Below are 16744 nucleotides of genomic sequence, written 5' to 3'. Positions count from 1 at the left end.
AACACACACGTACTGGGGGTCTGGGGTCGAAAACTAGACTGTAGGTGTAGGGCACGCTAAATAAGAGTTTTACCCTGACCGGGACTTAGCCCGGAATCTGCTGGTTACCAAATCGGTGTAAAGTTCCACACGCCACCGCTCCCTTCTCGTCTGAGAACATGGACTTTCTTGACCGTGAGTTATCCCAAATCTCATGGAACTCAAATCGGCATGAAGTCGCGACCGCTACGTTTGAGACCTTTGCTGCAAAAATCTGGACTTAGAATCTGGCAGGCAGGCTTTCCAAGCCGGTTGCTCTGCTATTAGCGCAAGAGCAACTTTGAAAAGCCCGACAGCGCTCTTACTACTGGGAATCTTCCATCTGATTTGCTCAGAGGTTCTTTATAGCAGCAGTGCGCAAAGTGGGAGGCGCTGGATTTTTTTTGGGGGGGGGGGGAGAGAGGGGCGCAGGCACCTGCTGAGGCCCTGCGCTCTTCTCAGAGGCATTTCAATTAAATGCAGGGGGATCGCGTGAGGCCTCTGCAACAATAAAACTTACCTTGTGAAGCGTCACCATGGCAACGCGGCGGCAAATGACGCCGTGGTGTAATGCGGGGTGACGTCACACAAGCGAAGGGCCCCGCAAGGGGGAGCTGGCAGGGGGGCGCAGCTCAAAAAGTTGGCGCTACCCTGCTTTATAGTATTCCGAGTTTCATGCATGAGCGAAGCTGGTACGAAAAGCCGGGTCAGCGAGAAATATAAAATTGCCAAGGGACATGCAAGTTTGCCACCTCCGTCCCTGGCTATCTCAATGCCACCCGCTGGGTCAGGCTCCACTAGGTCTGGCAGAGCAAATGGCAGCCCGGACAAATGCCATTGTTCTCCGGACCTGGGTACTTGAGCCCTTCCCTGCCATCTAAGTGCCTTTCTCCTACATCCTCTGGCTACTTTGAACTCGTATGTCCAGCAGACTTACTGGCACCTATGGGTTAGCCCGGGCAGCCTGCCTAAACATCGGTTCTGAAAGTCCCAAACACATTACAGTACCTTGCAGTATTAATAAAATATACTTTAATACATTCCTAAGTTTCTGTGTATGGGGAATAGAATAGAAAGATGTACTTTTATTCCTATCGGCCTTTATCCCCACACACTATATTTTGGGCGTAGCCTGGACGCTGAGAGTACTTTTTATTACATACTGTATGATGCATTGAAAGATACAGTGTTACTGGGCCCAAGAGCCAACTCTCTTGAACCATTATACACGGACCAGGGGTAACCAAAAACAGGCTAAACCTTTAATTGAGAGCCTGGTTACCTCCTACCGTCACATATAGGGCTTGCCCTGGAGTTAGAAAATCAGAACTCAACAGACGCTTGTTTAGGATCAAACACGTGAAATTTCATATTTCTACGCCAGTGACCTCTCTGGGAGAAGACCTAGGACATATGGCAACGTACAGTATAGGGATTTCTGTTTTCTATTTTATCCTGTTATTTTAAGAAATTGTTCTGCATTTATTGTAACTGTATGTTCTTGTAATAAATTGTTTGTAATCTAAAGCATTGTATTTATATGGAAGCACTGTGTGCTGGGTGATAATGGTAAAAGGCAGGGTTGCAGACCTGTCTAAGACATGCAAATGAGCACACAGTAATAGTTCCATTTGCTAAATGCTTTACTGTGGAGGGTTTTTGTCACTATTTTTACCCACCATATCTTAACTAAGTGTGGTGAAACCTATCCCAAGCTTCATTTTACAAAGCCAGTATAACCAACCTCACACTGATGAGACCCATTAAGGTCGAAACAGCTGATGCTCTTGTAGAAGCGAAGGGGGAGAGGTGCGACCTCAAGAACTGGCGTCCCATCTCGCTCCTTAACGTGGACTACAAGATCTTAGCGAAAGTACTGGCAAACAAACTAAAGGTCATCCAACAGATCATCCACCCAGACCAGATGTGCGGCATCCCTGGCCCCAGGATCGCAGGCAGCCTCGTCTTAAATCAGAGACACAGTCCACTATATCAAAGACCGCGGTGTACATGCGGCCCTGGTCAGCTTGGACCAGGAGAAGGCCTTTGACCGTGTCTCCCACGATTTCATGGGCAGGGTGCTGCGGGGGTATGGGATGGGGGAGATGTTCTGTTCTTATGTTTACCTGATGTACCTTGATATTTGCAGTGTGGCGATCGTGAACTGATGTAAGACTAACCCCTTCCCTGTATTCTATGGGGTTAGGCAAGGCTGCCCTCTTTCATCTCTCCTTTTTGTCTGTTGTATAGAGCTCTTCACCCAGTGCATCACACGAGATGCAGGGATCAGAGGCATCGTCGCGCCAGGACCCCACAGACGTGAAGTGAAGTGCTCGCTCTACGTGGATGACGTAACCATCTTCTGCGCAGATAGCCGGTCGGTGAAGACGCTCGTCCGTACGTATGAGGACTTCGGGAAAGCTTCAGGCGCAAAAGTCAACTGCAGGAAGTCAGAGACCAAGCTATTTGGGCGTTGGAACCTAACTGCCGACCCCTTGCCCTTCCCCATCAGAGCCAGCCTCATCAAAATCCTGGGCGTCTGGTTTGCTGTGGGTAGCGAAGGCGCAACTCTGAAGAGATACAAGAAATTTGAGCGCAAACTCAAATCAATTAATGAAAAACTGTGATAAAAATAAATAAATATCACCCACAGGAGATGCAGCTGGTGTGAGGAATTTCACAACACCTCTAAGGACGTCACAAAAATGCAGCTGGTATTCTCAATATGATATGCAAAAGAGAAAAGAGATAATATAGTGCAACACAATTTATTACAATAAAAATTCTAGAGCACAGAGCTCATTACACTCACATGCTCACGAAATAAAACCGGCGATTTGACCACTCTGGTCCTTCAGTGTGCCTACTTCCAGGTTCGCGTGACGGGTGACGTCATAAGCCCTCTCCACCAAATCGGAATCATATCTGAGAGGAGTTCTTGCGCTTTGTGTGGTTTTTTTGTGCAGCCCTGAAGAGCTGGAATGAAAGACTTAAAGTAAAGCAGAAAAGTGGACTGCGGTGCCTCAGACCATAGAGGGGAAAAAAATTGGTGCTGCAGAACGAGATTCTTTCTGTTATGCAGTACGTGGCCCAGGCATGAACACCCTCAAGCAGAACCTGTCAGGCAATCTCCATGGCAGTGTTCCGTTCATCTGTGGTGCCAAGATGGAAAAAGGAAAGCGCGAAGTGATGTACAAGGAGCCGCGCAAGGTGGGTAAAAAAAAATCCTGACATCCCTACTATGCTGTGTGCTTTCTTTGTAAGCAATTGCATGCGAATCACCCAGAGAGACTGTGACAAGGACTCTTCTGGCTACTCCATGTCCAGCTTCCTACACCTGCCACTCTGGAGAGCACTGGGGTGGGACAAGTGAGACAGCTCCATCCCTTACAATTGGCACATGCCCTGGTTCTACAAGAACGTGAGGGAGTTCGTTAGGCAGAACAAACTGGAGGGAGTAAAACCAGATCTGTGGAAGCCCAAGGTCATTTACAAAATGATATGGGCAAAAGGACATCATAGAGGTGGTCCCAGGACTCCACCCCAACACTTTCTAAACGGTGTGGAGGAATGTGGCATTGAAAGGACCAACGAACAAGCATAAGGACATTGCATGGCAGGCCATACCCTGGGGACTCCCCGTGAGGGCAGACAAGTCTGAAAGTAGACTTGGCCTCGTGAGGCACTGCCCCAGGTGCAACCCAGTGGAGGAAATTGTTCTTCACCTCTTCTGGAACTGCAGGCCTTGTTGGACTCTGAATTAAGGGATTGCATACCGAGGAAGTACACTACGTACTATTCGATGTTCTACATACTTTTTTCAGGACTACGTACTTTTTTCAGGAACACACACACAGAGGACACAATCGAAACCGGTTGGCGTCTAATGTGTTGTTTCAAGGAAGTTTTGCTATTCGCCAGGGAACGTTTGAAAAAGGGGAAGAAGAGAATGTCGGTACAGGACTGTCGCAGGCTGGTTCATAGCCTGCTGAAAGACTATTCCATCATTGACGGCCCTGAGGAAGCGGACTAAACCCCCTCCTCCGCCTTCCCCCATTTTTGTGTGCAAATAAAGTTTGAAATGATGTATGATCACATATGTATAGGTAAATGCATGACATATGTATAGGTAATGCACTAAAAAAAAGAAGGAAAAAAAAAGCTGTATGTGGGTAGGTTTACTGGCTATAAATCTTAACCCAAGCTGTGCTCAAAAGGTGAATAGAAATAGCGGACTCGTCAGTCGGAGAATCACTTGGAAGGAGATCCAGGAACTCACTAACAGAATCCACACCACTGGAGTCTTGAAGGGACTCCAGAGACATTGAAATTTAACTCTCCAAAGGGACATGGGTGGAGATATCAAATAAAGACATATGTGTATTAACACCATTTTTGATTAAAAAAATGTATTTTCAAAGTCAGTTTGCGTATGAACCGGTTTAGGTCCACAAACAAATCAAATGGGTCAGAATAAACACTGGGACAATACGACAACCCTCTATTTAGAAGCCTGGTTTGATCACAAGTAAGTACATGAGTAGACAAATTGAATATATTTGACTATATTCAGGTATATCCAACTTGCTCAGTTCTCTTGCCTTCTTTTCTTGGAACTTTCTGACAGCTCTATTTCCTCTTCTATTGAACTTACTCTTTAATGATGGTGTTGGGCAGTGGGAGTTTAATTCGAGAAGTGATGTTCGATAAGGCCCCTTTGAATTGGAATGGGCAGGTCCTCTCTCTAAAAAAGGACTAGTGTCTAACTGGCCCTGAAATTTAGCCTTAGCTCCCACTTTATCTGGAGCAAGTGAAATTAATTCACCCCTTTCAAAACGAGAGGTGCTAGAGGTGCCTGCTTTTTCATTGTCTAGACAAGAAAAGCGGTTCTCTAAATGAAGTCTGGTTTTGTCGACTTCAACCTTTGAACCCTTAGGCTGCGGACATGGTCAGCGCTCAGCCATGCCAGGCAAAAGCTACTGCTTGCGCTGGCCAAGCACAACGTGAGCGCGCCTCAGCAAGAGAGGCAGGAGTATGGACACGGCCTTAGAATGGATTATGGGTTTCTTGGTTTGTTTGTCTTTGTTAACATAGGGACTTCTAAATGTGTTTGTTTTTTTGTGGCTCCCATGAGTCCACTATCTTTAGAATAATCTTCCTGATCCCTAGCTAATTTGCCATTTTTGCGGCCAACAATTTCTGCTTCAAAAGCTACCACTCTTGCATCAACAGTGTCATCTAAAGAGGAAAACCCCTCTACATCTTCAAGATCTTTAAGAGCATTATAAACAGTGTCTATCTCAACTTGAATTTCTCTAAGTTTATCTTCTATATATTTAATTAACCTCATAAGGGCGTTGGAACAATTAGTTCAAATATCATTCCACTCTTTACTAAAAAGAGGCCTTCATTTCTGCACTCCAAACTGCCCACCATGATTGTGATGTCCTGCAAGAAAGATTGGATAAGGAGCGAGCGATTAACGCCCAGTTTCAGGAGGCTGACGCTATTTTACAGAAGAATATACTCCCAGCTGTACATGAGTATTATGCTTTGAATAAAACATAGTGTCTTTTACGGAGTGAGTTGGAAGAGGTGACGACAAGTCTGGAAAAGGCCAACACCTCAATTGCAACCATGGAGGAAAAAAAGAACAAGTCTGACAAACTGATTGCTAACCTAAAACAGAAATATAAGGAGGCTCTACAAGTGGGCCACGGTCTAAACACAGAGCTGGGTATGTTGAAGGAAACCCATGAGAATGCCCTGAGGGATTTAGAGACTGTAAAGAAAGAGAATGTAAGTATGAAAGAAGAAAATTCAGATTTGTCTGACCAGGCTAGTGAAGGAAAATAGAAGCTTCACCAAGCAGAAAAAATGAAGGAACAATTGTCCCTGGAAAATGTATAAGTACAGGCAGCACTGCAGAGCCAGCTGCAAGAGCTGCGTGCGCATCTACAGGAGGCCAAGGAGATGCAGTGGGTCATGCAGTAAGAAACTTTCCAGGCGGCTAACCAAGTACAAGTGCTACAGGAACGGGCTGAGTAACCAGTGTGTCCCCGCAGAGCAGTATGAGGAGCTGAAGGCTACGCTGTGTGTCACCAGAGCATCGCTGGAGGTGGAGCTTAGATGCCAGGTGACTCTGTATGAGAGGGAGCGGGAAAATGTCCAGAAACTGGAGCAAGAGGTGGAGAAGCAGAGAGGCTGCTCCATCCCCATGAGTCAGTAGGCCAAGGACAAAGAGGCCTGGAAAACAGAAGCAGCAGCGACCCTGGTGATGAAATCTGCAGAGCTCCAAAATATAATGGATGTGCTGACGCAAACACAGAGCAAGCACCAGGAAGAGATGGAGGCCCTGAGAGAGGACTTGCAGGATCAAATTGAAGAGCTGCAGACGCAGATTCCTGAGCGCAAGATATAGCTCGCCGAGAGGTAGGAGGTGTCCGTCCGTCAGGTAGCCTGCTTGACATTGCGCTATGAAACCGAGATGGCCGATATCCACAAACGGCTGGACCACACGGCCAATGAGGGGGCCTGGCTGCAGCTGGAGCTGGACATGGTCCGAGAGGAGTATTGGCAGCTGCAGGTCAAGAATAGAGAAAAGGAAATAGACTAAAACCTTGCTCTGAATCAGCGGATAGATGTGGAATCGCAACTCAACTCCAAAGAAGCTGAACTAGCAGCTGCACTGAGTGGTAAAAGAAATACAGAAGGGCAGCTTCAAGACCTCAGGAAGGGCCAGGAGCCTGAGCGTACTAGCCACAAGATGGCAGAGAAACAAAAGCATGACCTGGGCGAGGAGCTTGAGGCTCTGAAGACTGAGCGGGACGCTACTTTGGACTCTATTGCTGCCCAGCAGGAGGTTCCTCAGATGAAGTTGGAGAAAAAGGTTACAAACCTAAGACAAACACTGGGGTCACAGACGCAGTACATAGAAAAGATGGCGGTAGAGTTAAGACAAAAGGAAGATATGCGGAACAGTAATGCACAGGTGTCTCCATAGCAGGAAAAGGTATTGGCCCAGCCCCAGCGTCCTACAGAAACTAATGCCAGTGAAGACACCCAGGCCACGACAGAAGATGTTTTAGCCAAGTGGGTGGCAGTTCCTGAAAACACAAAGTGGATGGAAAATTCTGAGGACATCGTTAATATGGACTGTGTTTATACAGAGACAATTAGGTCTCCAAAACCCAAAGGCCTGGTAATTGCCCCAAAAGGGAACTCAAACATTTCTGATGAGTAGAAATTTTCTTGAGAGGAGACATTTCAGTAAGAAGAGCCTAGAAGATTCAAAGATTGGAAAGCAGAGGCGACGAAGGGCAACACTGTGCTTGAATAGTTCCAGATCTCGCCACTCTGGAGCACAGTGTGGAGCCAAGGAGAATCCGGTCCAGGTGTCTCGTCAGCGGCTGAAGAAACAGTCCAGTCATGTGCAGGATGCAGCGGGCATTGAAATGAAGTCTAAGGATGTAATGGACTGGAAGTCAAGGGAAAAAAAATGTGTAGGAACTGAACGATTATGTTACACATGCGGACTATGTCACAGACACTTAACCTTGCAAATAAGCTAGTACAGTGATATGGTATTATGCCTCTAGGATGAGCAGTGCATGAATATCGCAAGGTTGTATTTTCTGCAAATGTCTGTAATGTAAAAAGTTAATGGCCCTTCATATATAAAGTTGTTCATGTTCTAGAGTAGGAAAATCCCAGGGAGGTGATCGAAACTGTCCGGTTTCGTGAATATATATATACAGATGTTTATCATATCCTGGGGTATTGGAAGTTTTGTTACAAAGAAAAATGGTTCCTTATTGAAAGGCAACAAAATAGGTTCGTCAAGAATAGTATGTTCTGACGAAACATGGTTTCAGTAATTGCTGTACAAAGTCAAATGAAACTCTTAGGAAAAGGGTCATATTAGTTTCCATTGAACGCTTAATGTGTGGGAATAAGCTCAATTGTTTAGAGGGGACACTTCTGTATACTGTATATCCATGGTCACACACCCCAGAAGGTGTAAGCTGGGGGGGGGGGGGGAGGAAATGTGACAGTCGCAGGATAACAGGCAGCTTTCTGTCTAATTTATAGAAGAAAGTGCAAACTTAGTATGGAAGTGATCCATTCCACAGTTTCACAGTTGCTGAGACTGTGGGATAGAAACTCCAGGCCAGAGATTAGTGGTTCTGTTTTTTTCCCACACCTGCTCTCCTAATTACTACAACAGGTATTTAGAGCAGAGAGGGTTGCTTTTTCACTCTCTCACCAAGAGTCTGGAGGCTGGGGGTATTGCAACTCCCCTGCATCCAGTTCGGGGAGGACGCTCGGGGAGGACGCTCTTTCACATGCTGCAGCATTTGAGGATCTAATGGGACGCTGTCCCCATCTCACAGTTAAGGATTCAATGTTATTCTGTGTGTTATTTTTAAGTTGGTAACTGGCTTAGACAGCCAATATTGCAGATAGAGATATGCATACGAGTTAGACTCCTGACAGGAGTAAATGTTATTTTTATGAATTAATTTTGTTCTTAAAGTGACGGTGTTTAAAAATGTGTAGTGTCACTAATGGAAGAATAAACCACTGAAGGTTGAGGGCGAAGTGCCCTTTGTATGCATACACGTGTTTGTCCCCCTTTTATGCAAAACAAACCCTAGAAGACTGTGTCAAGAAGAACCTGGGCAAGCAGTAGCGCTACATAAAGGGAGCAGTTTGTGTGTGTGTATATACATATATGTGTGTATATACATCATATATATATATATATGTGTGTGTAACGCCTGTCCAGTCCCCAGTACTGAGGTGGGTAAGGGTATAACACGCACCCACAGCAGTGAGGGCGTGCCCGGAGTGTGGTAATGCGTTGCGGGGCCTGGTAAAAAAGGGTTAACGTATACTTGCAGAGGCCGGGGTGCCAGAGATCGGATAGTAATGTCCGAGTGCCAGAGTTCAAGGATTGGAGAGAGCAGCGTAGTGAAGTCCGTAAGCCAAGGTTCAAGGGTAGGAGAAAGCAGAGTAGCCAAATCCAAAGTGATACACAAGTTCAAGCCAGGGGAATCCTAACAGGAGCAGGGACAGGAACCAGCGCTGAAACAAACAAGGGAGCTAGGCATAGACACTGCACACACAGGAGCTACAGGAAAGCTATGCAGAGCAATGAGTAAGAGGACAGAGTGGGGTTATAAAGGAGGGAGAACCAATAAGGGAGAGAGGAGAAGCAGAGGGTTGAGTGGGAGCTTGCAGGGATAGGTCAGAGAAAGCAGGGGAGGAGACAGGGGAATAATCAAGGGAGATGGCTTGTAAGCCACAGGGGGCAGAGCTAGAGTTAAGGGACGGCAGGTAACTGGAGCGGGTGCGCGTGCCCTCTGTAAGAGTACTATGCACGCGCACCGCGCGTGTCACCGAGCGCAAGGGACGCACCGCAGCGGGGGTGCTTGGCAGTGAAGGCGAGATGGAAGGAGAGGCGGAGGAGCAAGGTAAAGTGGAGGCTGGGGGAATAGAGGTACGCCGAGGGACGCGGGTGCCGCTTAGGGGAGCGAGTGACCGGGAACGCGCGTGCACATTGCGGGAGCCGCGCACGTGACGCGAGGAAAGGAAGGGAGAGAGTGCGGCCGCAGGGAAGAGGGAGGGCTAGAAGTCGTGGGAACAGAGGTGACGGGGACACGCTGGTGAGCGTGAGTCCCCCGATCCGTTACAATATGGTTAGTAATACTGTACTTCTTTTCATATAACCGGTGCAAAATTCGTGCCCATGAAAAGTACTAGACATACCACCACGTTACATTTGTGCTGACAGCTAGGGGAAACCATACATTGTATTCCGTGGAGCAAAGAGCGAGGTTCAGGCGATGCAGAACTTAAATGGAGTAATACTAGCATCATCAGTTAATCATGGATGAAAGCTTTACAGTAAATTGGTTAAAATGTGATCTAAGAAAGTTCAGTTTCCTTACTTAACTTCTAGAATGGGATGCATACCGATGTCACATAAGCCTTGCAACAAAAACGTAAATGAAGAGGTTAAAACACTGACATAGCTGTGATCCCAGAAGGCGGCACAAAATACGTTCAAGCTCAGGACATTGTTTGGCGTAAGCCTTTTAAAGACAAGCTAAGAGATATGTATGATTTGTGGATGGCTGATGAAGGCAACATGGCATACACTTAGGGTGGAAATTTGAAGACCCAATCACGCCAGTATTTGTTTCGTGGGTAAAAGCGGCGTGGGAAGAAATTGATACGGACATCATAAAACATTCCTTCAAGTCCAGCGCACTTACGATCAAACCAAACAGCGCTGAAGATGACTTAATACACAGATCCCACAAAGACCAACCTTGTGCAGATGGATGAGCTCTACTCAAGGCTTCTAGGGAGAATATGGCTGAAATAACGGAGGAGGAGGTTGACCAAGTGGATTTAAATGAACAACGTGATAGTGCAAGTGACCGTTTATCCGATGATACCAGTGTGATAGGACAATTTTTGAAACTTGTATGCTGTAATTTTTTTTAATACCGGTATTAATAGAAAACAACTTTTTTATTTACATAACTAAATTACCAATAGTATTGTATTAAAATGGTATTATAATTGTATTATAACCCATACAGAGAAAACCTTTTATATGTGACAATAAAAATCCATGTTTTGTTTTTCTTTTTTATATTAAACATTTATTTGAACATTATTTTATCTTCAGTTGTAACGGGGGCTTAAATAGTTAAGTTGTAAAATCTGACCAGCAATTGCCACACAGCCCAGTCCTGCTTCATTGTCATTTCATACAATGGGGTTAAGATTCACACTCATATTCTGGGTAATTATAGCTATAACAGAGAGTTTAAACTCCTAAAACAATTTACATTTTCATGTTTCCCTAGAGTGTTTGACGAAGCACAAATCCAGCGTATTCTACGAGTGCAGTGTTTTTAGAAAGTTTCTTCCCCCCACACACTTGGTGAGCATGGCCTACTAAAAACCTTTAAGTATGTTGGCCTGCACTACATAAATAACCACATGAGGTCAGTAACACACCACATTTGCCTAGTACTAATCTAAACAGGATTAAAGCAGCAGTTCAAGCAATATCTTACTTGTGTTTTTTTTTTAATAAATCAGTTCTGTACTATGAGAAAATACTTGTAGCATTTAAAAAAAAATGTTTTAAAGAAATGTATTATGTTACTAATGTGGGAAGCATTTCTAAAGTGACAGCCCCTTCCCCTTCTGATAGGCTCTGGCTCTTGAGCCCCGCCCTCTCTCTAGCAGTGCACCAATTGTATCTAGTAACTGCCCAGTCAATCATATTCCAGGAACTACATTGCCCAGAATGCTGTGAAAGAACTGAATTAAATAGCCCAGAGCAAGCGATTGATTACAGGAAAACAGATCGATCTGCAGCTCAGCTAATCACTTGTCAGTGTGCAGATTGTATTGATGCACATATTGAATGGGGAAAAAAATATATATATATATATATATATATATATATATATATATATATATATATATATTTTAAAATGGCAGCTTGAACTGCAGCTTTAAAGTGTTTCACGATCACTGATTAAATTCAAGCAATAAAAAGCACCCTGCAATATTACATACAGTAAAGGAAAAACTATGAGGGCCTTCACAGATGCACACACAGGCTTTTGAGCCAAGAATCTTTAGGACCAGATAAGTCCTGAGTACAGATAGACCCATCTTCCTCTAGCACCTTATAAAACACCTGTGTGCAAAAAAAAAAAAAATTCTGATGGAGTATAAAGGAAAAGACACATGAAACAAAAAATACTTTCTACATTTCCTAGCCTAGGAATTTGAAGGTTAGGCGCTTGAGTGGTAGTTCGAGCACTGACTTTTTCTCTCCTTAGCATCACATGAAATTTTTCTCAGGGAAAATATCACACAGGCTCATTTGGAACAAATAAATCAGAAATAAAAAAAGGGCAACAAAAAAAAGATAAAGTAGGCGGGATAGTTCAGAGCTGAAGGTGTAGCTCAGTGGTAATGTCACTGCCCTCTAAGCAGATCGAATCTGTCAGTTCTCCTTGTGACCTTGGGCAAGTCACTTTATCCCCCTGTGCCTCACATCCCCCGTGCCTCAGGCATCAAAATTAGATTGAAAGTTCTGCAGGGCATACACTCATTGTGCCTGCAAAAAAGTATTGCACTGCCCGCAGTTTAACAGTTTAGTCCTAATGCACCGAGGTTTCAATAGTTTGGCTCCCCACTGCCATTCTTCCCGCTTTCTTTCACACCTGCGTTATTGGCTGGCAACATCCCCATCAGACATCCCCTTTTGCCCATACAGCTGCTTGAGTCTCCAACGCGTTTCGTGGTCCTATTCTGACTGCTTCATATACCGTATGTATCCATCTAGAAAGCTCCATTTTACTCATATGCTTTCTAGTTATTCTAGTTTGATGCCAACAGACTTCTGGAATGCCAGATTGGAACAAATCATTTGATTTCCAGTTTTGTCCTCAATGCAGCCATGGTAAAATCTTGTAAGAAAAAAAAAAAAAGACCTGTTTGAACCTTTAAAAGGTATAATCTCGACAAAAAAATTAAATAAAAGAAACACCTCCCAGATACCGTAAAGCAGGAACCCACGCTGCATGTTTTTCTTTGTAGCCTTGCTATTTTTTACCTCATTGAAACAAAAACAAACTGTTGACCTTTTTGCACAAAGAAGTAAATGCTAATGATATTTCAAAAAACCACATTCTGTATACACCATTTCTATTCGTTCGTGTTTCCAGGTGAGGGTGGTTTACATGTATATTAATAATTATGCTGGGAGACCCCAATTTGAGGGACAAATGCAGTTTTAACATGTGAAATATAAAGTCAAGAAATGTTCCTGTGCCTTGAACTACCTGATATGTTATTGTAAATCTTACCTTACATATCTGAGCTCCTACAAATGCCATTGCCAATGAGCAAGCACTTATTGTACGGTCGCTCATAGCAGTGACCATCTATGGCTTTCAGTTACCTCTAATATGCATTTTACACACAACTTCTTTTTTACAGCTCAGGATGGATGGACAAATAATCTAAATCAAGCATGATATTATAAGTGTACTATAAAAATTAAAAAAAAGGAATCCCAGGAGGAAAATCTATTTTCTTTGTAGAAGAAATTCAATCCCTTCTTCACGGTGTAGTGCAGTTCATAGGTGTGCACAAAATAGCAGCTATCAAGCAAATAAACGGATTTAACAAAGCAGAAATCAAATAACAAAATATTCGGGGAAATATATATAAGCAAGTAGTAGTTCCAGTGAATGTGGGAAGACCTATGTAGTATGTATTCATGATCTGTGTGAGGAGAGTGGGACTGAACTCCTGCTTCAGTGTGAAGACAGAATATCAGAAAGTTCACAGATACGGTAACAAGCATTCTAGAACCACACTAATAATGATAGCATATAGCTGCACAGGTTCAGTTGTTAACAAGTAATGAGCCAGGTATGCATGTTATCTGGGGACTTAATGATAAACTGAACTCCTGCTGCAGCTTTTCTCTCGTTGTACCCTTTTCCCCTTGTGCATCTACCCCACACCCCTACACCTTAGGAGTTCTGGTATTATTTCTTGTGTTTTCTTCATAATCTGTATGCAAGAAGGTTTTAACTATATGTCTTACCTTTGAAACTTCTGGTGCAGTACACACATTATGTCATACTTCTTCTTTAACCGAGATACGGCATGATCAACTTTGGTGCTTAGAGTATCCATGCTGACGTCTATTTCTCTCAGAAATCGAAAACATTTATTGACACTGTTAAGAAACAGAATAAGAGAACATAAAGATGTTAATGTATATTCAAGTATCTGCACAACACAAACTATAAAAATATAAATATAGAGGGGAAACCATTTAATTTGGTTGATTGCTGGAACTGCTCATATAAAAGTTTTATTAAGCTCATCAAGAACTAAGCCATAAATGGGGGGGGAGGAAAAAAAAATATCTACTAGTACAATTCATATTAATAGTTACTCAACGCATTTTGCCTTGCCCAGTTTTCCAATATGTTAAGTCCCCATCCACCAATACGAGTGTTAAAATCAGACTATTTATAATGCATTTAAGGGAAAACACATTCCCAAAAGTAACAAAAATGACAAATCGTGAAAAAGGATGCCACCATGCCAAACAAAATGTTGCCAATTACAGTCAATTCAAATCACAAAGAAATCAACATGAATTTATTTTTATCCCGGTGGCTCTGGGAGGTTGCTCAAACCTTTTCCACATTGATGCCGGCTCCAGGAGCCACCGCTCCTCCTCTCCCACTCTCTCAATTGCAGGTAAATTCAACTTTACATCTCCTGGGCAAGAAAATGTATGTACGTGTCCATGAGGATAACATAGCTCCAGCGGTCCGGCTCGGCTTCAGCAGCCAATTGAAAGCCACGGCAGAGGACGTCTCAACTTTCGATTGGGAAACGTGATTGCCACATTTGTAGCTTTTTGCCAGAACCAGGCAAAAAGTAACGGTTACATTTAATGGAAAATTGAAGCATCGTGACTGAGCTGATCCTTTCCGTTGCTATTAAATTTAACCCAGAACTACTAGGGTCATCTTTTTATTATTTGTATTCACTTTAGGGGGATTACGGCTTTAATGGGTTTCCTTTTCAACAAACACACAGACGCACACAATGCACCAAACTTTTCTTGTCTAGAATGGTTCCCTAATACGATGAATTGGTTTAAAGTACATTTTGCACTAAGAAAGAAAATCACTTGCAGTCTTAAATTAATAAAGAATATATTCAAAGAAACTATTAAAACTCCTGATGTCTTTTACTTTTACTTAAATCAATAAATGAAACTTTATACTGTATTGTGGTATAAATGGAATACCTGTGCACAGGTTATAAACCTACCTAATATTTATAGCCTTCAGGAGTTCGGTAAATGCGAATGACATTTCATCAGAATCCACTGAAGCAACAAATAGAGAGATTCCAAAGGATTCCTTTTTCTTTATGGTGTCTCTCTGCAACGAAATTAAATAAATGTCAATTAAAGTAATTGTGGCATTGTCAAGACCACAAAAAAAACAAACAAAGATGCCCAAAGCTACTCTACTTCCAATGTGACAAAAATACACCGTGCACTACCTATATATTCTCTTGAAAAAGGGTAATTAAGTTTAACCCCCTCACCCCCCCATCCCCCCCACAGTGTGTGTTTGTCAAGACCACTCAAGGCCCACTATTTTATAGCCAGTACACAGATATGACACTAAACAAAGCAGCTACTTTAAAAGGAGGAGATAATGTGTAAACATGCCTGCAGTAACCTGATGATACATTCTCCTATACTGTACTGTAGTTTGATTATTTTTTTTTTGCCAGTGAAAGTAACGATTGCATCTGCAGCAAGACAACGCATCAGACACAGAATGGAATGTTTGGCCGCAACCAAATTTACGGCAATCCACCGCCACACCTGTCGCCACAGAGCCATCTCGCCACTGAGATACGTCGTCATCTTTACATGTCCTCAGGAGCGCACTTCTATGCATGTGTGTCGCAACGACACCAGGACACAAATTTACATTACTCGAGTGCTGCCCCACCATTTAATGTTTAAATTACTTGTGCGCCTTTTTTAATTATCCCAGCTAAATGCGCACCACCCACCAGTGCTTAATAACTGATTAAAAGCGTAATAATTTATTAAACGCTGGTGGGTGGTGCGCACTTAGCTGGGGTGTCATGATAATATCATGATATGTATTTTAATCCATCTGCTGCTTCAGAAGTTAATGGTGCAGCAATTTGAGTTTACAAATACCATATATTAGGGTTACAACAGGTCAAGACATTTTCTGGGTCTGTGCTGGTTCTCAAAGAGGACTTAATTGGGGGAGGGGATTTCATGGATAGCCCACTAAAAGTGACACGTCGGGTTTAGAAGGTCATAAAAGTTAACCAGATACTATTCTGTCAGCCTCAACGTTCTTGAATAATTACTGATACATTCCAGAGAGGTGACACACCTGTTATGCTTTTGTTGGAGGGTGTTATTAAAAATGGGAATATCATGGGACATCATCTACTGTACATACTAAGAGTTACAGATCTGTAATCATGTCACAGAGTGGCATGTAACGAAACCAAACACTGCATGGGTAAGAGGTGCCAAGGACATATCTATTTGTCAGTCAAATTTAGGATTAAGATGGACATACTTATTCTCCTTGTGCCTGTCTTAACCTCCTGAATCAACAGATGTAGCTGACGAATGTTTAAGTATTAGAGAAGGGAAGTTATGAGTGCGTTAATATATTGAGACAAACGTAAAGAAGTTTGGAAGAAGTTTATTTATTTTTTTACTCTGTCATAAAACTATCAATCTAAAACCTGATTTACGACAGGGGTGGGCTTATGTTGTTGCAATGGGGGAAAAATAGTACCCAAGTCTGAGCAAAGTGTATGAGAATTAGATTTCAACAAAGGTGTGTTTTGGACCAAACACGTGATTTCATACTTCTGACCTCTCTGGGGAAAACCGGACATATAGTAATGTATAGGAAGTTCAGCTTTATGTTTTATCCTGTTATTTTTTTTTTTCCAACTTAAAATTTTATTGGTTTTCTCAGGACATGTACAAAACATAAATACAGCTTTTCAGTGTGACATTGGTGGTTCATATATCTTTTTACAGCATAAAACACTGATATATGGTTACACTAAC

General features: G+C 43.1%; 1 protein-coding gene across 2 annotated transcripts in view; it reads right to left on the bottom strand.

The window, feature by feature from the left end:
• Positions 1 to 16744, bottom strand: part of RB1 (RB transcriptional corepressor 1) — a 276260-nt gene that overhangs the window by 231156 nt on the left and 28360 nt on the right. For both annotated transcript variants that reach the window (XM_075591161.1, XM_075591160.1), the window contains exons 3-4: positions 14926 to 15038; positions 13676 to 13810 (exon numbers count right to left, since the gene is read on the bottom strand). In XM_075591161.1, coding sequence (XP_075447276.1) covers positions 13676 to 13810; positions 14926 to 15038 — 248 coding nt within the window. The remainder of the gene's footprint in view (positions 1 to 13675; positions 13811 to 14925; positions 15039 to 16744) is intronic.

This window comes from Ascaphus truei, chromosome 3, assembly GCF_040206685.1.
Source record: "Ascaphus truei isolate aAscTru1 chromosome 3, aAscTru1.hap1, whole genome shotgun sequence".
NCBI classification, from domain to species: Eukaryota; Metazoa; Chordata; class Amphibia; order Anura; family Ascaphidae; genus Ascaphus; species Ascaphus truei.
Note: the sequence above shows the minus strand (reverse complement) of the source record. Positions and strands in the feature narration are given on the sequence as shown.